Source organism: Balaenoptera physalus (genome assembly GCF_965194825.1).
Source record: "Balaenoptera physalus genome assembly, chromosome: 15".
Lineage (NCBI taxonomy): Eukaryota > Metazoa > Chordata > Mammalia > Artiodactyla > Balaenopteridae > Balaenoptera > Balaenoptera physalus.
In genome coordinates, this window is record NC_138894.1 from 39,816,507 (window position 1) to 39,839,121 (window position 22,615).

At 40.8% G+C, this 22,615-nt stretch overlaps 1 protein-coding gene across 1 annotated transcript in view; it reads right to left on the reverse strand.

Annotated features, from left to right (window-relative positions):
• The window catches only part of PLEK (pleckstrin), a 32,757-nt gene extending 17,595 nt beyond the window's left edge, over nucleotides 1-15,162 (reverse strand). Inside the window, exons 1-4 of the mRNA XM_082426074.1 lie at nucleotides 14,180-15,162; nucleotides 10,416-14,046; nucleotides 600-755; nucleotides 170-351 (exon numbers count right to left, since the gene is read on the reverse strand). Of these exons, the coding sequence (XP_082282200.1) occupies nucleotides 170-351; nucleotides 600-755; nucleotides 10,416-10,457 (380 nt within the window). The 5' untranslated portion in view covers nucleotides 10,458-14,046; nucleotides 14,180-15,162. The remainder of the gene's footprint in view (nucleotides 1-169; nucleotides 352-599; nucleotides 756-10,415; nucleotides 14,047-14,179) is intronic.
• Between the last annotated feature and the right edge of the window lie 7,453 nt (nucleotides 15,163-22,615).

Sequence of the window (22,615 nt, forward strand, 5' to 3'; positions counted from 1 at the left end):
AGGGAGAGTGGGAGGCAGATGCAAGAGGGAGGAGATATGGGGACATATGTATACATATATCTGATTCACTTTGTTATAAGGCAGAAACTAACACACCATTGTAAAGCAATTATACTCCAATAAAGATGTTTAAAAAAATAAAAAATAATTTAAAAAAAAAGAAAATCACCCTAAGTCAGTGGTTTCTGGCAGTCGGATGGACCTCCTGGTAGATTTCCTGGCAAACTTCTGGCCTCCTTCAATGCATTTAATGGCCTTTTTGATGTCCCGAACCCAGGCATCTCTCTCTTCCAGGAAGGCTGCCTGGAAGAAGTGGTCCTGCTGTTTGGTCGTAGTGATCTTAAACACAAACTGAAATCAAAACACATCCCATTAGGAGTGACTCCTTTCAAGGGGCTGAGGTCTCTTATGAAGCACAGCAGTTGAGCCAACCCTGTTCTGGAAGTGCTTGACCAAGAAAAACCCAAATGCCCAGGGTAGAGGGTGGGTGGTGGGGAGAGGGACTGGCCCAGGAAGCTCCATTCACATTGCAGGCTATGCATGGGCTCAAAGGTCAGCGCCCGACAAGGTATTCATTGTGGTTAATGACATCAACTCACCATCCTTTTGCCAAAGTCCTGGCAAGGGCTAGTCAGAGTGCTTCCTTTCAGGGGAATCATTCCTTTGGGGCTGTTATCACTTTTCTTCTTATAGAATTCAATTCCATCTTCTAACAATACAACCCACATGGGTTTCCAGGTGTTGAACATGCTCCCCTGTAATGACAGCAGAAAGAGCTGGGTAATGATGTGTTCTAAAACTCTTCTATAGGTGGCAAAGGGCTTGATAAATAGCCTAGCTTTGGCCAGTGCGGACACAGGCGACCCACATTTGTGTGACCAGGCTGCTAGGAAAGCAGCCTTCAGGGGAGAAGGGGAATACCATTCTGCTGAAACTTTTAAAAAAAAAATTTAAGATAAAATATATACACACCTATAATTAGACCATAAGCCTCTCCTGGGCCGTTACCAAGGGAATAGGGTGTGAATCTCAACTCTCCTTCTTGTACATTTCAGGTTGACTATCTGTGGCTTATTTTCTCCCACCCCTGCCCATTGTGTTCCATTCAACTTAGGGATGACAAATAGATTCTACCTCAAGTGCCAACTCAGGCTGAAGAGTAGAGGATGCCTGAAGCTGGACTCACTGGAAAAGTGCCACCATCAATAGCATGTGCCATAAATGGTGGCATGCTAGCTGCAGTTACTTCCATCCTTTGGTCTAATCAGATTTTATCTGGATATGAACGTCAAGAAGAAACTCAGAGCACAGCCTTGTGTACAGGCATGGCTAAGATGTATGAAAATCACCTGCAGAACTGTCTCTAATGCCAGCATGATGCGGTCATGTCAGTGTGGCCTTTAGGAATATCCTTACTTAAAAATTTTCAGTTTGGGTTAATGCCAACTGTCCCTTTATCAACAGATAACCATTCTGACTACATCAAGGAAGTCTCTCTTTTGTGTCTATATGTTGGGAGGGTTTTGGAAAAGGAAGAGGACAGGGTTCTTTGTCTCTTATCTCTGAACCCACGATGTCACCCTGTCATGACTACCACAAAATGGGATTATCATCCAGTTCCCAGAAGATCCTGCTGCTTATCTTAAAATACCAAGAGCCTCTATATAAAGGTCCAGTTTCCCAAAAGGAAGACTATTTATGCGAAGAAGATAAATACTTGTGGGACTATCATTTTGCTTGTCCAAGTGTTTCCTTTGTTTTAGTTACTGAAAAAAAAAGTTTTAAATTAATACACACTATCTCTTTTCTGAACATGCAGAATAATTATTCATGCTAACACTGAATTATTTCCCTTTTTGAAAAAATGGGCAAGGTCAGACACTACGCCAACACCTGAAATAATTTCAATCAAATGTCCTTCTGTTTTACATCTATAAGAGAGAATCTCAGAATATAAAGAGTTCCTGCAAATCAATAAGAAAAGATACAAATAATCTATTTTTTTTAATGGGCAAAAGACTGGAAGAGGCATTACATTAAAAAAAAAAACTCTAAAGTGTTTAACATCATTATCCATCAGGAAAATGCAGATTAAAACCACAATGAAATACCTCTGCACACCCACTAGAGCATCTAAAATTTTGAAAGCTTGAGAAGAGCAAGACTTGGCAAGGATGGTAACTGGAACTCCCATACATGGCTGGCAGGAGTGCAAAATGGTACATCCAATTTGGAAAAGTGTGGAGAACGTTCTAATTCTTAGAAGATATATTTTGACATATTTAGGCATGAGGGAGCATGATAAACTGACTTATTCTCAAATATCTCAGCATAAAAATATGTGTGTATATTTATATAGAAATACAGAGATAAGACAAATGTAGCCATGTGTTAACAATTCATAAATCTAGGGAAAGAGTATATAGGTAGTCATACTATTTTCCCCACTTCTCTGTGGGTTTGAAAGTGTTCAAAATAATTGGGAAAAATTAATAAATAAATGAACAACACATGATACTACTACATACTAAAATTTGGGATGGGCCTTTAGAGAAATATATAGACAAGTCTAAAAAATTTTAAATAAATGAAATTAATAAAAGATCTATTCACAGAGCTAGGAGTAAGAAGTTGGACCAGATGACTGCTGAAATGCCTTTCCAGTCTCAAATTTTATATTCCGCTTCAGACCTATCAAAGATTTATAACTGCCAGAGTCACTCAGGGCTTTTGACCTTGGAACCGGGATAAAATTAGGAGACGTCAGCCAGCACTACATTCCTTCTGTAGACCATTAAAATAAAACTACTCCGGAGCCAACTATTCAAAATGAGTTTGTGCTTTACTAATTCAAATGTAGCCTCAAGGTCTGACAGCTCACTGCGTGGAGGAAGTGTCATTTGGGATTCAGGGGCATTATGCCCATTGAGGAGGCTGATACTTGGTAAAACAAGGGAAATCGGACAGCTTATAAAGTGGGACTTTCTTCCAGGCTTGGTAGTGGTTAGTAAGGTTAGGATGATGGAATTCTGGGTCATCTCTCTCCTCTGCACCTGCTGGCTTCTCCCTGGATAACCTGACAGCACCCCCTCTCCATGACCGCTATATTTACCCTTCTCTGTCCTTAACCTTCTTGGTGCTCACCCAAGAGCAAACCCAGAAGTGTGATCACGGACTGCCCATGCTAGAAAGGCATTTAGGATCATCTATCAACACCTTCATCATACACGTAAGAAAGCTGAGGCCACTTTAAGTGACCGTGCCTAGTACAGCTGACCAGCTAATGTGGGACTGAGATTAGAATCCAGGCCTCCTGATTCCTAATTTTATGTTCTTTCCACTTCCCCTTAGATGCCATCTTCATTTTGGTTCTCACTGAGTTATTCTGGAATCTAAATCAATTTTTAGGCTACTTAGCCAGCTATATATATATATATAACCTCATATATGTGTATATGTGTGTACATAAAATCATAAAACATATCTAAATTGTAAATCACATCATAATATGATCCTATATAATAGATATGTTTTATGATACTATAAATATATAAAGGTTTATATATGTAAGTAAATATATATGTGGCATATGCCTGCTTTCTTCCATTATAGGCCAAAACCTATACAATTACATGTCAGAATGGGTAGGTTTTAAATGTTGAGTCAAATTTAAAGTTTCCAAGTGAGTCACTGTACATCATCATGGAAGTGGTTAGTTTAGTGCATAAGAGTCTGACATTGCATGATACCAAAAGAAGAAATCTTAAAGCTCAAGATATTTGACCACTTAAAAAAACTGAATTTCTGTACAGTAAAAAAACAAATGAGGGTTTCCCTGGTGGCGCAGTGGTTGAGAATCTGCCTGCTAATGCAGGGGACACGGGTTCGAGCCCTGGTCTGGGAAGATCCCACATGCCACAGAGCAGCTAGGCCCGTGAGCCACAACTACTGAGCCTGTGCTCTAGAGCCTGTGCTCCGCAACGGAAGGCCACAATAGTGAGGCCCACGCACCGCGATGAAGAGTGGCCCCCGCTTGCCGCAGCTGGAGGAAGCCCTCGCACAGAAACGAAGACCCAACACAGCCAAAAATAAAATAAATAAATAAATAATAATTTAAAAAAAAAAAAAAAGAACTTTGTAAGGTAGCAATTTCTGTCTTTCCAATGTATCCTTTAAAAAAAAAAACACACAAATGAACAAACAACAAAAAAAAACCCTGAACAACAGAAAAGCAAATTAAAAGGTATGAATATTTATAATATAGTATCATATAATTAAAGGTTAATATCCTTAATATATTTTTTAACCCTTTAGAAATCAATAAGAAATATACAAACCCTCTCAATTTTTATTTAAAAGGACAAAGAGTAGAAACAGCCAATTCTCAAAAGAAGAAATGCTTGGGTCCAATAAACATAAAAATGTACTGCTTCAACAGCATTTAAACAAATGCACATTAAACAAAATATAAACTTATTCTTCAATCCTTTTTTTTTTAAAGATTTATAAAATGTATTGGTGAAGATTTGGGAAAATGGGCGTGTGGGGGAAAAAAAATGGAGCTCTACTGGTCAGCAGTTTGATGTGGGCTATCAAAAAAACTAAAGTCATTTGTAGGCTATATAAATAGAAGCATAGGAAAGTAACGTTCTAACTTTAAATAGAGCATTACCAGTAGGTGACCATGGAGCTGGGTGACCCAAGCTCAAATCCCAGCTCTGCCACATTCTAGCAATGTGACCTTAAGGAAGTTTTTAAACCTCATTTTCTACATCTGGCAAATGAGGATAATGCTACCACCTACTTCTTAGGATGATTGGGAGATTAAATAAAATAATCCACGTAAACTGCTTAGGGCAATATCCAGAACATAGTGAGCACGCAATAAATACTATCTAGTCCCTGTAATTCTGTACTTATGGTTGCACCTGGAGAATGAACTTGAGCTCAGGAAACCTCAAAGCTACAGATAAAGTGAAGCCTGTTCCAAAGAGAGTGACAGGATGGCATCTCTCTTGGGGAAATTGTTGGAACTGGTAGGTTTTAGCCCAAAAAGGGACAGGCAGAGTAGATAAGGACTGTCTTCAAGGGTGTGAAACATTTCGATTGTTTTGAAGTCTCAGTAGGTGAAAATTTCAGAAAAAAACACTTTGCTGCGTAACTTAAGGGAGAAAGTTAAATTAGTGAGTTCCCTGGCACAAGAGGTCTTCTAGCACGCTTATGAACAGAGTAGGAAAAGAAATGCAGGCCACAGATGAGAAGTTCAATTAAATGCTTATCAAAATGCGTTACATTCCTTTCAATCCTCAGATTCTACACATCTGTTCTAAAAACGTGTTATTACTATCGTGCCTTTAGTCTTCTAATTCCAGATGCCCTTGCCTTCACCTGAACACTTGGGCTTCATCTGCAAGCAAAAACAAAACAAAACTGCAAAAAAAAAAAAAACCCTCAAAAACATATTTAACATGAATATCTAAAAATGACCCCATTAGACATTTTTTTTTAAGTTACCATAATATGAACCCCTGATTTTTTGGTTTCTCTACAAATAATGATAGATAAAGCAGGTCCCATGCTTCAGACACTGGCCTGGGTGTTGGGCTATAAACATGAACAAGACGCCATCTTTGCTCTCAAGAAGTTCACAATCTAACAGGGGAGAGAGTGACCTTGACCTGCAACTCTAGGTCGGCGTGATGAATGCACAAACTGAGACAGGCCTTCCTGCGCATGTGTGGCTTCACAGAAAGAAGCCATGACTCATTGCCGAGGGAGGGGACAGCTTGATTGTGGTGCCGAGCCCCTCCCAGACATCTCCCACCAAGTGAAGACACCTCCTTTCACTTCTCCTTTTCTTCAAACTTCTCTTTTCCTATGTTGACATATAGCTAGAATTCAAAGGAAAACTATATGATGGTCAAAACTACGTATTGAACTAAAGCAGAAGTGTGAGTTAGTATCATCTGTTCTCCCACACTCACGGGACATGTTATTTTAAGTTGGTGTTGCTTCTATGAAGCCCTTATTTCTGCTACATCGTAAATTGCATCATCTAGTTGTCCAAACTGATCTATGACATCACCTGTATAACATCCCAGATCAATGGTCATTTTGTGCCAGTTTAAATACTTTGAAGGCAAGGAAACGAATCTGTTCAGTAGAATATTTTTTACATAAAAAAATCTCTTCCAAGTTGGACAATTTCTCAATAAAAACATATTAGGTTAACAATAGAAAAATGACACAAAGTGTCTAACAGCGTGATTTCTGGAGTCTTAGGGATTTGGGTTCAAATTTCAGCTTTGCCTCTTCTAAGCTGTGTGACCTTAGGCAAGTTACTTCATTTTTCCAAAACTTAGTCTCCTCACTTATAAAATGAAAATAATAATAGTACCAATCTCCCATTGTTATAAAGATTACATAAGATAATACACTTAAAGGGCTGATCACTATGCCTAGCTTGTAGTAGGTGCTCAAAAAATGGTAACCATAACGGCAGATAAGATGACACCGTTTTGGAGGCAATACTATGAAGTCATTCTGGCCTAAGGTTCTCCTGGGCACCACGCATCACAACAACAGTGCTTTGGAAAAGAAAATCACTGCAATCTGAGCCCATGAGGGTCACGTATAACGCGGTTAGGCACAGCTCTCTGTGACACTGGGACCACACTGCTGGGTTCCAGTTCTTCTCTGCCACTTAATAGCTGTGTGACCTTAGGCAAGGCCCTTTGCCTCTCTGTACCTTACTTTCCTCCTCTGTAAAGTAAGGGTAATAGTTGTACCCACTATACATATATATATATTGCATTAATGCATTAAATGCTTAGATCTGTCCCTGCTGCAGGGTGAGCTCTACGTATGTTGGCTACTCTGATGACAGTGGATCAATGTGTGCAAATCAAGAGGGATTATTTCATGGTGTCTGGAAGACAAGGTAGCCGTTCGAAAGAATTGCTGGGCAGAGACCCCTGAGTCCTGCTCTCTGTTTTGCCCCAGGCTTTCCTCCTTCTATCAGTACATCAGCTTTTTTTGCAGCCCTTTTCTTTCCTGACCAAGCCTCTTGTCCTTCTCTTTCTCACCACCCCGATTCCTGTGCTTTCCCCCAGCCTCACAGGCCACCTAAATTCCTAATACACTCCTTGGGTCAGTCCTGCCACTCAACAGGCTGGCTGTTGTCATAGAAATGACAGTTGGCTGCATAAACCTCTAGGAATGAGGCTGGTTTGTGACGTGACTTGGTGGAGTCTAGGTTATTGGTTGCATGTAAACTGCTCGTCTCTCTTTTTTTTAAGCTATGATCATAAACATATCCAAATCAGTAGTATATTTTCAAGGACCCCCATAATATGTTTATTAGCTGGAAGTAACCCCCTAATCAGAGAAAAAGGGAGGTCGAGGTCACTACACACACTCTTGCCCACAGTACAGTTTGTCCAGGCCCCACTCTGGCTCTGCAAAGTTCATCTCACCTCCCTTTTGCTGGCTTGGGAAGCCTGCTTCTCAGAAGGCTGCCTGGGATCAACGAGATGGTGGGCTTTGTGGTTGGGCAAGCCTGGGTTTGAATCCCAGGTTGTCCTCTTACCGGCAAGCCACTTATTCTCTCTGAGCCTCAGTTTTCCATCTGTAAGATGGGGATAAGGGTACTGTTACATAGGGTGGATAGGATTGAATGAGATGGAGTTTGTACAGTGGCTAGCTGCTACATGGCAGGCTCTAAGCGCTCCTTTTTTTTTGAAGTCAAAGTGGCAAGACTTTGAGGCAAGAAAATCTGGGTCTTCTTTAGAACGAAAAAGCTGCAAAATGACAGAATCATGTATTTCCCCTCCTGCTCTTCATAAAAAAACTCTTTAAAGATCTGTCCATCAACTCTATTTAAAGATATCAGGGGGGAGGCAAAGGAGGAAACCTGAACTGTGAAATGTGGACAGTTATCTTGCACAGAAGAAAAGCAGAAACATTACAGAGTCGATACCATTGACTACCGACCCCAAGATTACTGACTTGACAAAATCCTTGTACTAGCATATTCTAATGTCATATTTTTTCCACCCAAAACATCTTTATAGCCAATAAAATTATTTCATAAAACAAGAATAAGGAGAAATATATTCTCTATTACCACCCAGATATCTTAAACTGCATAAGAAAGAAAGGTGAACAGAGGGAGACATATATTATCGCCTGTCGTGCTTTAACATCAATGACTATAGTCAAGGCGTCTCCCAGCCTTGTCAGAGAAAGATCTCCATGCTCCTTTCTTCACTATTAACTTGGCAACCAACCCAGGAAGCAGGGCATATGACCAATAGCATCTAGGAGAGGACTGCCTATCTACTGAAGTATATAGCAATACTGATATTAATAATCATTGTGACTTAGGTACCATCTATTGTGTGCTAGTTTCCTGACATATACTTTTTAACCCATGTATATGAAGCATCTGCAAGAAAAGAAAAAAATGACGTCTAAAGAAGTTTAGAAGTTTAACACCTTACTGGGAAATTCTGACTTCAGTTCTGCAGCTGACAAAGGGAATCTCTGAACCAAGCATTTCTTTGAAATAACAAATTAGAGAATCCTAACACATTATAACAGAGAGTGTTCGAAAGGCCCCAGACAGAAATGCAAAAATTATGGAAGATGTAAATTGTAGACATGAAAATTATGGGAGATATAAACTGGAAAACTCAATATGAAATTTCACCATGCTTTTTTCTAGGTACTTTTTCTAGACTGACTTTTACAGGCCATGATCTGAGAGAATTACTCTCACTGATTTAAAAATTTATTGATTTAAGTCCATATGCTTGACAACCCTAACTCTTTCATCATCATATTCTAGTGGGGCAGACTCATTTATTAGAGATTGAGTCTTTTAATCCTCTGTAATTTATAGACTTTAAAATGTAAGTATACAATATAACAGCAATTTTAATTACAAAATGCTTAAATTGTCTTTTTTAAAAAAACAAACAAACAAAAAATCTTTGCAGAAAATGTTTCCATTTACCTGCTCTTCTCAGGATACTAGCCTAAGTGACCAGGAAAGAAATGTCAACATTAATTATTGTTGGCTCTCAAGAGAATATTAGTGCCTATTGCAAAGAATCTACATACACCTCTGTGTATATACATGTGTCTTTTCCAAAGGATGTTTCAAAATATGGCTAGCTAGAAAGAATACCAGCTGAGGGCTCATTTATTCTCTGGCATCTACTCGTAACTCTCACGACCATAGACACATTGCAAACCCTAACTTAGATTGAATTTACTCAATGAAAATCCCGGTGTACTAGACAGAGCTCAGTGCCAGGAGTCAGGGAGTGAGTTTCTGGTCCCAAATCTGTCACAGCCACGTGACTTGGAGCAGTCACCCAGCTTCTGGGTCTCAGCTTACTCTTGTGGAAATGAGGGAATGAGGTCAGACGGTCTAAGGCCCCTTCCAGATTTAAATCAAAACAGAATCAGGCAGCAATGTGAGCAGTTTAACCTCCTCTTGGTAGAACTTTCAGGCTAAAATATTAAACCATGAATGGCCTAAAACAGAGTCCCATTATGCTCTCATTCAATTAAAAACTGGGCCTTTAAAGGAATGTACTGAATTCCGTTCACTTCTAACACCCTGAACTCACTTGGGTCAGTGTGAGTTACATGTTCATATAGGTGTTGCCCACAGGACGCCAACAAGCCCTACGTGTGAACTCACCCTCTTGGGGAGTATCACAGTGACACAGCATCCACCCACCACCAGGAGAAAAACCAGCAGTGCTAACGAAATTCAATTTCCTGATGCCACACCAGCGAAACCAAGCGTTTTTCAGTAAACTCGCGTCTCTGTTTTCTAATCTTTCAAATGGTGCATCTACCTACCACCTTAACAGCACGTTATCCAAATTCACTAAGAACTGTGAGTGAAGAGATTTCAGTCCAATAAAAAAGGATGAATAAGCTACCATTACTGTATCATTATATCCGCTCATCTTTAATCATTTTCTTCTTCCTCCTTTCCAAAAAAAAAAAAGAGGGGAAGAAGAATTTAAATAACAAATGAATAGTTTCTCCTAGTAACCTCTATAGAAGAAGAGTTTCAGTCTTCTAGCATAACACACACGCGTGACTCTTGAAAAGGATGCTTTAAATCCTGAAGCATTTCCAGACCCTGTCGTCTGGAATTCTCAACCCCACAAAATCAAGCTGTGCTGACGCCTGAGCTGGATTAATTCACTTTTTAAGAACCAGAAGGCAACGGAACACGTACTGGCTTCTCCTCACCACTCCAACCTTCTACAGGCTGCGATGCTCTCCCATTTCAGCCCAATAGGTTCAGCAGGTTAGAGAGTGCAAAGCTGGACTCCAATCCTCCCCCGCCCTATCTCCAGGGACACCCTTGCAGGTGGCACTTTGCTTACCCTCTTCACAAGGTAGCCCTCCCTGATCCGCTTTGGTTCCATGTCGGACGGACAAAGAGATGGCCGAGTCCCCCCCGCAGACGAGTCGCCTCAGAAGCTCGCCCTCCTCTGAGAGCTGGGGCAGTTGTGGGCTGCTTTTCTAGAGCGAGGCCCCTTTCACAGTTTCCCCTCTGCTGGCTGTCGCGTGATCACATCCTCTTCCCCTCACCGGGGTGGAAGACCCGAATAAGGAACTGCAGAGTGAAACAAGCCATTCTTTGCTAACATTGGAGATTTACCAAAAGTACAGTTGGGTCGAATATTTACCTAAGGTCAATTTTTATTATCATAAAAGAAATAATTCTCCTAAAGAGAAAAAAAATGGTGAAAGGAAAAGGAAAATGAACAAGAAAACCCTACTGGTGGAAATTTTCCTGGCTTAGGAATTATATCCGAGAGTCTAGAAAGGCTGAATAAAAATGCCAAGAAACTCAGAACTGTCTAGTTAGCATAACAAAGGCAACTACTGTTAAGTGAAGGTCTACTTCTGTCCCAGGTGTTCTCCTAGGTGTGTTTCAGCCTACCTCATTTAGCAGAGTTCTTATAAGAAACCCACAGGGGAAAGGCTATTGTTGCCTCTATCTTAGACATAAGGAAACTCATGCTCAGAGAAGAAAGCGGTTGTCTTAAGGACACACAGCAGGTAAGAGGCAAAACCAGAAGAGTAGGGAGGGTCCTTAACAGGGTGCTGCTACCTCGCGTCGGGCCTGTGATCTGTGTCACACAGACCACTAATCCCACAGTAGAAGGAAGTCCATACCCAAACATGTTTGAGAAATTGTCCATTACAGTCCCCGTTTGCTGGCTCCCTTTCAGCTTAACAAATTAAAGACCCTCCCAAAGTACTACAGCTGAGAATCCTACTGTAATGGTGGTTAATCCTGTGTTTTTCAAATTTATTTGACCACATAATTCTTTTTTTGAGCAATTGCTATCAACATTCTTGTGATGAGTTAAATTGGAAAAAAAAAAACCCTCAAAAACATATTTAACATGAATATCTAAAAATGACCGCCCCCTCAAAATAAGCCCTAACCCCCAGTACCTTAGAATGTGACCTTATTTGGGAATAATGTATTGCAGATGTAATCACTTAGGATGAGGTCATACTGGAGTAGGTGGGCCCTTAATCCAATATGACTAGTGTCCTTAGGAGAAGAGGAGTGAGACACACAGAGAGAAAGAGAGGCATAGATGGGAGGAATACCTCTACATGCCAAGGAATGCCAAGGATTGCTGGCAAATACCAAAAGCTAGAAGAGGCAGGCCGGGATTCTCCTCTAAAGCGGTCATAGAGAACATGGCCCTGCCAGTTGATTTCAGACTTCTAGCCTTCAGAACTGTGAGACAATACATTTCTATTGTTTTAAGTCACCCTGTTTGTGGTGCTTTGTTATAGCAGCCCTAGGAAACTAATACACGTCTGAAAAACTTGTATTCTACAGAATAAACTTTGAGAATGTTAACCTGGCCATGTGAAAATGGGCAGGTTATTTAATCATCTGTGCCTCAGTTTTCTCATCTGTAAAATGGGAAAAAATAACATTTATTCCATGGGGTCATTCTTAGGTAAGTATTCTTAAATAAGAATACTTGTAAATGTTTAGAAAAGTGTCTAGAACATAATGTGTCCATAAATGTTAGTAATGCCTCATTTTCAAGGAGTCTCCATTTCCTTACGGCTAGTCCTTTTCAATGATAAGTTCAACTGAGATTATAGAAGTAACATAGGACTAGGTTTTTGACTCGTTCCCTTTTCCCATTACATCAGTCAGCATTCTTTGGCTGCAGTCACAAAGAAACCAACTCCGGCTTATATAGGCAAATAGGAATTTACTAGATAAATGTGGGGTGACTCACGGACTTGAAGGAAAAAATAAAGACTCAGGTCTTTGAAAGGATGGAAAAGAGCACAGCTGTGGGATTCTACAAAGCAAGAAGTAATGGACGGTCTCTTTGAGACACTAGGTTGAAAGAAGTCCAGTGGTTTTCAGGCTCTACAAGAGTTTCCAGTGACCGGGCCTTTGGTTGGCCTAGCTTGGCTTAGTGTTTACCCCTCAGCCATCTGATGGGGGGAGCACCTGAACTAACATCCCCATCAAGACAGTGCCCAGTCGGGGAGGGGCTCATCCCCCCAGGGTAAAATCAAGGCACTATTAACAGTAGAAGAGGGAAGGGCCCCTAGGCAGACAAAAACAACAGATGTCCACAGAAGGCATGTGAGGAGCCAGGAAAGTCAAGGGCAGGAAGAAGATCTGTTCTTGGGGTTTTCTAAGAGCCTCCTGATTCGCTCTCCTACTTCCTTCCAGCTGTGGATCTAACCCATAGTCATTGCCCCTCTATTTTTCACTTTTCATCTTATCCTAATCGATTCCTTAAAATTATAGATGACTTGCCACCAGTTTCTCATTGCACCAAAATTAGTAGGAAATTAGAAAGTTTTGCAGGATAGGAGTGGAAGAATCAACATTTGATGGCACCTGAGCAAAACAGAAACAAAGAAAAGGAGGACTGCCAGGTCTGCATTGAAACAAGTATTTTGCTACGTTGGTGTTTGTACAGGCAATGGAAAATGTTCACAGATTTACCAAGTCTAATTTCACGGCTAAATGTATCTCTTTTTGTTTAATTAACCTAGTGACTTCTAATTTATAATGTTTTCTCCTTTTGTCCTAATATGACCAGAAGTCTTAACGAATCCTTACTCTGAAATATCATATCTCTTAAATGCCTACAGTGTAAAAGCACCCCCTGCGTTCTGAATAATTCTTTTCAAGAAATATGTATTGAATGCTTACTATGTGCCAGGCCCTGGACTAGGTAAAAATGTCTTGCCGCCAATGAGCTTCCCAAATGTGTTAAATCAGGTGAGCATTACCGTGTCTGGATTAGATGCTGCCACCCCTGCCTCTCCGGTCAGGGGTCAAAATGCCTGCTTAGCGACCCCTAGTGGTCAGTAGAGGGAACTGTCTGAATCAATGACATATTAGGACTTCCTTCTCTTACTGGACGGAGTCTGAACAAATGATCTTCTGCTCTGGTGGATTCTATTCCCAGATCAGATAATTAGAACTTCTTCCAATATCTTTTTTATGTGTATGTGTCTAGGCTTACTTTTAAAAATCTCTTTCTGTCCTCCTTTTAATTCTTTCACATTGGCTCAATACCTTGGAAACAATTCTTACAGTACATTTTATTGGTGTAAAGAATATTTAAGACTTTGGAATAAGCAAAAAAGATTACTGCATGTCTCCAGTGGAAAACCAGGCATCATTTACAGCACACCTTTCCAGGTTATCTGATTCTATGGAGTTTGTGCTTTCCATGTATTTGAATTATTTTACAGCTCTATACATTGTGGATACCTGATAGCAATGCAAATAATTCTTGTCTATGGACATGCAAATAAATTCTGTCTGGTGGAGGTTCAACCCCACCCTACTCCCCATGGAAAAAGCCAGTTTTTTTGTCCATTTGTAAATTGATTTTACCATTCCTTTACTCCATATCAATTTGTCTTTGACTTCTCCTTTGAACCAGTTGTGACCGCTGGCTGGTTCCCACTTTAATTCATGAGCTAAATAAGATTTTCCTTTTCTTATATGTGAGCCATGATTTTATTTTGAAACGTTTTAAATGTTTTTAATTTAAAATTTTAAAAACTTATTCTTCAGCATTGGTAACTCCAAAAAAGGCTTACATCTAGCTGAGAAATATGGGAATACTGTTAGTACTCAACCTAAATGAAGGTGTCAGAACCAGAGAAGAGTCTGAGGTTTACCTACGTGCAAGCTTACAAGTTAGTCTGCACAGTTTTGTGGAAGCTGCTAGAAGACACCAGACTTCTGGACCTTACAATTTGACAAAGGACTTTGTTACTCACAACGCAGTAGGCAGGATAGGCTTCATGTTTGTGTTGTTCCTCTTGTCCCCATTTGCTGTGAGAAAAGATGAAGCAGCCTAGATGGGTGCTGCACATACAGGAGCTTATTGAACCCAAATCTTTGACCATGGGCTGCAAGCAAACCTGCCCAAACTTTGCCTCAGAAGGAGACATTATCCTTATTATACTGGACAGTAAACAAATCTGCCCTTGCTCTGCAGAGAGACCCTATCTCCATCTCCCAAGGTTATTGTTCACTGTACAAACAAACATCCGTGAAAAGATAGTGCCTCTCCTTGCCAATTGTAAAGAAGCACAAGAGATCCATGGAGAATTATCTCCCAATGAAAGGAAAGCCTTAAGTTGTTAATTTCTTTAAACCCGTTAGAGAATATCTAGTTGCTGCCCAACAGGCCTCCAGCTCAAAATGCATAACTGAGAGCACATATTAAGCAATTCTTTCCAACAGACACAACATTCATGTGGAAATGATAAAAGAAATACAAAAGTATATATATGCATATACCCATTTGCTTCAATGAAGGCGTTTCCACACATATATTTCCTTGCTCTGTCAACTGAGAGCCTGGAAGCAACAACACCCTGGTAGCAACGTTCACAGTGCTATGGACTAAGTGTTTGTATGCCTCCAAAATGTCAAAATTCTAATCCCCAGTGTGATGGTATTAGGAGATGGGGCCTTTGGGAGGTAATTACTCCATGAAGGTAGAGCCCTCATGAATGGGATTAGTGCCCTAATAAAAAGACACAAGAGAGCTTGCTTTCTCTCTCTCTGATCTTCTGCCATGTGGGGATAAAATGAGGAGACAGGCCCTCATCATAACCCAACTGCAGTGACAACCTGATCTTGGATGTCTAGCCTCCAGAACTGTGAGAAATAAATCTCTGTTGTTTATCAGACACTCAGTCTGCAGTAGTTTGTTAAAGCAGCCTAAACTGACCAAGACACTAGTGCCCAGATCTTGATACACTGTCTCCAATGAAAGGAACTAGGGCTCCTTGGAGAAATAGATGATTCTAGGACTGGGACAGGAAATCTACAAGATGAGCCTGGAGCATCTTGTAGTGTCAGAAAGCAAGGAAGTGCTAAAAGTTTTTTAAATAAATAAATAAAACCACAATGATGGCTTATGTCAAAGGGACACAGGAGCCAGCGGAAAGAGATCCCAATGGCCAAAGCTGGAACAATTCAAACAACAAAACAGATAAAGCACTATTGGACTATAGCCCAAAGAATAAAATAGATAAATAAATGATTGAACAGATAAATAAATGAGGGAGAAAAGGCAAATCTATTCCAAGAATTCCAACTAATTTGTGTAAATACTCCACCCTCAAGGAGATGGAGTATAAATCCCCACTCCTTAATCATGGGCCGCTTATAATAACTTCCTTTCAAAGAGTACAGCATGGAAAGAGGGAAAAAAAGAGTAAGTTTATGGTGGAGAAAACTAACAAACACAACCTCAGCCTGGTGATCAAGGTCAACATCAATGGTGATAAGTCAGGTTGAAAGAATGCACTCTTTTTTTTTTTTTTAATATTTTTATTTATGTATTTCTTTGGCTGTGCCAGGTCTTAGTTGCGGCATGCGAACTCTTTTTTTTTTAAATTTATTTATGGCTGTGTTGGGTCTTCGTTTCTGTGCGAGGGCCTTCTCTAGTTGCGGCAAGTGGGGGCCACTCTTCATCGCGGTGCGCGGGCCTCTCACTATCGCGGCCTCTCTTGTTGCGGAGCACAGGCTCCAGAGGCGCAGGCTCAGCAGTTGTGGCTCACGGGCCTAGTTGCTCCGCGGCATGTGGGATCCTCCCAGACCAGGGCTCGAACCCGTGTCTCCTGCATTGGCAGGCAGATTCTCAACCACTGCGCCACCAGGGAAGCCCAAGAATACACTCTTGATATCTGATCATGAGAGAAATATTAGGCAAACCTCAATTGAGGAACATTCTGCAAAATACTTGACCAGTATTCCTCAAAACTGTCAAGGTCATCAAAAAACAAGGAAGTTCTGAGAAATTATCACAGCTAAGAGGAGCCTACGGAGACATGAGAACTCAATGTAACGTGGGATGGGATCCAGGACAGAGAAAAGACATTAAGGGAAAACGAAGTCTAAAGAAAGCATCAACTTTAGTTAATAATAACGTATCAGTATCAGTTAATTAATAGTGACAAATATGCCATATTAATGTAAATGTTAATAATAGAGGAAACTGGGTAGAGGGCATATAGGAACTCTCTATACTATCTAAATTTTTCTGTAAATCTAAAACTATTCTAAAATGTAATCAATACTGTGATAAAAAGAAAGCATTTCCGATTTATCTTCATCTTCTTAATTTTTATCCCATTCAGATGGAGATTCTGATGGAAAAATTTCCATATTGTTATGTTTACATCCTATTTGTTCAGAAAGGCTTTAAATTCATTCAGGACTGTTTTGCAATGGAAATTTCGTTTTGTCAGTTCTTCCTCTCCCTCTAAAGATTATGGAGGTAGAGAACACTGCTTTTTAAAAGAGTGCACCTTTGTTATCTCAAGATTTTAAGGCAGTGTGTAAGTCTCTAGCTGTCTAAAGATGGAAAGCACTCAAATTTCAGATTTTCAGAGATATTATTAAATAAAGGTCTTACACCAACAATGACAACCAAAAACTAAGAGGATGGGTCCCCAGAAGAATCCCACGAATACAGCCAAGCTGAGAGGACTAGCTATTGGAAGGAAGTGTGGACTGCTGAAGGTCGATGCCAACCAAATCTGCCAGCACATTCGGAGAAGTGCAGGAAACCAAGCACGGTGGAACAGCGCTGCTGGGCACTTACTGTCAGCCCACTCCTTGTACAGAGAGTGGATCTGAAGGAGGAGAAGGGGCAATGCTACTGCTGCCTGTTGATAGGGGCCATTGTTGGATGAAAGGGTGGGCGAGCGGGAGCTGCAGGCTCATAGAACACGCGCGCAGTTTGCTACAGCGGCAATCGGAGGCTGAGATTCAAGGTGTCTGACAAGACCTCCAGCATTGCTGCCCTGGGGAGGGGATGCCTTTTTCTTGTACGCAGTAGTACCCTCCTCCAATTAAGCACCGTGATCCTGAGGTTGCTCGGCTCAGAGGGGGTGCCTCTTGCCATGGACAATAGACCTTCACAGGCTAGCTGCAGCCCAAAGGAGTTCCCCAAACAACTGCCAAGCGGCAACTCAAACAGGACCTTGGAGAAGCCCCTCACTTCCATTTCCTTGCCTCTACCCCAAGCAATTAGGCTTCTGGTCTTTTCAAACAAAACACTAGTAAATCTAACATTTTTTCTACTTCCTTGAAATGGGCTTGAAAGATATGAACAGGGATAGAGTTCATTTCAACTCTGACAGTGAAAGATACAGAGCTCTCTCTTAAAGAACAACAAGCAAACAAAAAAATCAGCACATTTGAGAAGATTTGATAGTGCCAACTGTAACATGTTCCTGAAGGAGCTAGACCCAGTAGGGTACAATCACAAAGCACCTATTCTTTTTCTCAGTGCTCCACACTCTGACAATCAGTTAGTTCCTTCTCGGGCCCCTTGGGTGAAATCTTGGGCGGTTTCCATGTATTTCCCAAGAACTCTTAGCTTTCAAAACAAACAACCCAAATCAGCCTAACAATCGTATTAACTATAGTCCAGTCGAATATTAAACACTCCAAACATTTTTGTTTAACTTACAGAGTTTCCTCAGCCCCAGTTTGAACCCTGGAGTGAAGAGGGAAGTTTCTGATCAGCTTCTTCGCCCTATCCTTCTCCAATCTTATTTGCTAGGTCAGGTTTTCTGGACTCTCCGGGATCTAAGGGGGAGGTAGATATGACGAAAGATACACCATCAGGTCTGTCCTTGGGTCAAACATCTGGGACAGCTGCCTTAGCTCCTGGGCTTAGGGGGAGGGGAGAGACTATTAGGTACTGTGCCTTAATTCCTCATTTTTTTTTTTTAAGCATCTTTATTGGAGTATAATTGCTTTACAATGGTTAGTTTCTGCTTTATAACAAAGTGAATCAGTTATACATACACATATGTTCCCATATCTCTTCCCTCTTGCGTCTCTCTCCCTCCCACCCTCCCTATCCCACCCCTCTAGGTGGTCACAAAGCACCGAGCTGATCTCCCTGTGCTATGCGGTTGCTTCCCACTAGCTATCTATTTTACATTTGGTAGTGTATATATGTCCATGCCACTCTCTCACCCTGTCACATCTCACCCCACCCCCTCCCCATAGCCTCAAGTCCATTCTCTAGTAGGTCTGTGTCTTTATTCCCGTCTTGCCACTAGGTTCTTCATGACTTTTTTTTTTTCCTTAGATTCCCTATATATGTGTTAGCATACTGTATTTGTTTTTCTCTTTCTGACTTACTTCACTCTGTATGACAGTCTCTAGGTCCATCCACCTCACTACAAATACCTCCATTTCGTTTCTTTTTATGGCTGAGTAATATTCCATTGTATATATGTGCCACATCTTCTTTATCCATTCATCCGATGATGGACACTTAGGTTGCTTCCAGGTCCTGACTATTGTAAATAGAGCTGCAATGAACATTGTGGTACATGACTCTTTTTGAATTATGGTTTTCTCAGGGTATATGCCCAGTAGTGGGATTGCTGCATCGTATGGTAGTTCTATTTTTAGTTTTTTAAGGAACCTCCATACTGTTCTCCATAGCGGCTGTATCAATTTACATTCCCACCAACAGTGCAAGAGGGTTCCCTTTTCTCCACACCCTCTCCAGCATTTATTGTTTCTAGATTTTTTGATGATGGCCATTCTGACCCGTGTGAGATGATATCTCATTGTAGTTTTGATTTGCATTTCTCTAATGATTACTGATGTTGAGCATTCTTTCATGTGTTTGTTGGCAATCTGTATGTCTTCTTTGGAGAAATGTCTATTTAGGTCTTCTGCTCATTTTTGTACATCATTAAAACTATTTGAAAAACTCTGCTTTTCATGATAACCTAAAGGGCATGAAAGATGCCCTACAGCGCAGATTCCTTTCCAGTGGGCTCACTCACCATGAGCAGCCCCGCTCATTCAGTTGCGCTGAGCCCATTTGTGTCAGCCCTGGACTGGGTCTTGCCTGACTGGCACAGCTACCAGCTGGCACTGGCGCTTGGCAGATGCACTGTGGCTGGCTCCTTCTCTCCCAAGATGTACATCCTGGTTCTGCCATTGCTGATGGTGGCAACAATCCCCTCGATGTGGACAAGGTCTCCCTCCTGGATGTTCCCTGCCATTACCCCGCAGCCTCTGGAGTGAGTTTCACCAGGTAAGCTGTCCTTAAAGGGTCCCTTCATCCTTCCTGTTGGTCTCTGTGGAAAGGATCCTTCTTAAGCTACCCCAGGCAGGCTTCCCCTCAAGGGGTCTGCATCTGGCCCAAGAATCCAAGCTCTTGGGCCTCCAGGCAGAGAGAGACTGCAGCTTTGCTCCAGTGCATTTCTTTCATCTCTGCCTCCTAGTGAGAAGTACTCCACCCATGGGCTCCCTTCTTTAAACACTTCCGGTTTGGAGCACTCTGAAAGTACCCCTGAATCCTCTCCACTTGGTCCAAGGTGAAGGGAGCATGTCCTCCCTTTCCAAATGGGGGATGGGGAAGTGGGATGGGAGTACAGCACACTGACGACTCTGCAAGGAAATCTCCCCAACCTTTCCAATCTCAATACTCAGGCAGGAGCCGGGCGACCGCTGATGGGAGTAGAGCTTGTTTGCCTCTTTTGCAAGTGCTATGTGAATAGTCTAGCACAGGGGTCAGCAGACTACAGCCTGTAGGCCATAGCCCCCTCACTACTTGTTTTTTGTAGGGCCTATCAGCTGAGAATGGTTTTTCCATTCTTAAATGGTTTAAAAAAAAAAAAAAAAAAAGGAAGATTTTTGTGACACATGAAAATCACATTTCAGGGTCATAAATAGGTTTTACTGGAACAGAGCCACTTATTCATCTCTGTCTTGTTTACAGCCACTTTTACATTAAAAGGTAGAGTTGGGCAGTTGTGACAGAGATCATGTGACCCACAAAGCCTAAATTATTTACTCTATTGCCTCTGACAGAAAATGTATGCCAACGCCCTGGTCTATAGCTTCACTCGGAATGTAAAGGTATTTAACACCAGTTAGCTCCTTTCTGGCTAAACTCCAAGATCTGGTTTAACATGTGGTTACAAGTTCAACAGTTCAAAAGAACTGCAAATGGGAGCTGCAGAAAAACGAATTGATGAATCAGAAAACTAGCTACAAAAATTGTCTTAGACTCACAACAAATCTGTCATGTATGTTCAAAGACTCAGTAAGATATTTCATATGTTTAAGGACTTGGAAAAGATATACTCATATATTTTTTCAGAAAAAGAAAAAAATAAATGACTTGACGAAGTATAGGACCCAAGTAAAAAAGTAATGAAAATAACCTTAACTATTTACAGGAAAGGACATCAGTGAGAAGCTTATTTCTTGAAGCCCAGACAAGGGCTGTGACAAAAAATATATTTGAAAGTCTGTTTATGGAAAGGTTGCATCCCTACCCAGCCAGCACACCCCAAAGACCGGCCCACTTCTGCTCCAGTAGAAGAGAAAAGGTTTACTCTGCAGAGCAATAGTTCTTAAACACTTTGGTCTCAGGACCCCTTTATACTCTTAAAAATTATTGAAGACCTCAAGGAGCTTCGGTTTAAAGGGATAAGTCAGGAATTTGGGACCAACAGATACACGCTACTATATATAAAATAAACAACAAGGATCAACTGTATAGCACAGGGAATCATATTCAGTATCTTGTAATAACTTACAATGGAAAAGAATCTTTAAAAGTTATATACATATAACTGAATCACCTTGCTGTACACCTGAAGCCTTGTAAATCAACTATACTTCAATTTTTTAAATGTAATAATAAATAAATAAATAAATAAAATTATCCTTAAAATAAGTGAAAAATGAGAAAATTTTAAACTATTCACTAATTCACTTTAAAATAACAATAACCCCACTGCATGTTAACACAAATAACATATTGTGATGAAATAAAATAAAGATAATTTTAAAATAAAACAAATAAGTGATGAGTGACTTTAGTTTACATTTTTCCAAAGCTCTTTAATGTCCTGCTTAATAAAGCACAACTGGATTCTCAGCACCGCTTCTGTGTCTAAACTCTTGTGACATGCTGTCTCGGTTGAAGTCAATGAAGAAAATATGACATCGCACAGATATGTAGTTGAGAAAAGGAGTATTTTTTTTTTTTTTTTAGAAATTCACGTTCTTTTATTTATTTATTTATTTATTTATGACTGTGTTGAGTCTTCGTTTCTGTGCGAGGGCTTTCTCTAGTTGCGGCAAGTGGGGACCACTCCTCATCGCGGTGCGCGGGCCTCTCACTATCGCGGCCTCTCTTGTTGCGGAGCACAGGCTCCAGACGCGCAGGCTCAGTAATTGTGGCTCACGGGCCCAGCTGCTCCGTGGCATGTGGGATCTTCCCAGACCAGGGCTCGAACCCGTGTCCCCTGCATTGGCAGGCAGATTCTCAACCACTGCGCCACCAGGGAAGCCCAGGAGTATTTTTTTATTGGAGTAAAGTTGATTTACCGCGTTGTGTTAATTTCTGCTGTACAACAAAGTGATTCAGATATATATATATATACACGTTCTTTTTTATATTCTTTTGAAAAGGAGTATATTTTAGTAGCCCTTCTAGGTAATTTTAGATATTCTTCTTACAAACTACACCAAAACTCGAGAAGTTTCTTAAAGGTTAGTTCCAACATAGAATTTGAATCCATATGAATGGACTTTTTGTACTCTGTTCTATTAAAATTATTAGTTTACCTGGCACTTTGAATGGATATTTTTAGCCCCTGGACAGTTCTGTAGCATGACTCATTGATCATTTGAAAAGTATTGGTTCACCCTTCCAAATGTCGACAGTTTATTTTACCATAATGTTGAAAATCACATTTAATATAACTGATTCACTTTGCTGTACACCTGAAACTAACACATTGTAAATCAACTGTACTCTAATAAAAAGTTTAAATAAATAAATAAAATCACATTTTAAAAACTATCATCGGGCTTCCCTGGTGGCGCAGTGGTTGAGAATCTGCTTGCCAATGCAGGGGACACGGGTTCGAGCCCTGGTCCGGGAAGATCCCACATGCCGCGGAGCAACTAGGCCCGTGAGCCACAACTACTGAGCCTGCGCGTCTGGAGCCTGTGCTCCGCAACAAGAGAGGCCGCAATAAT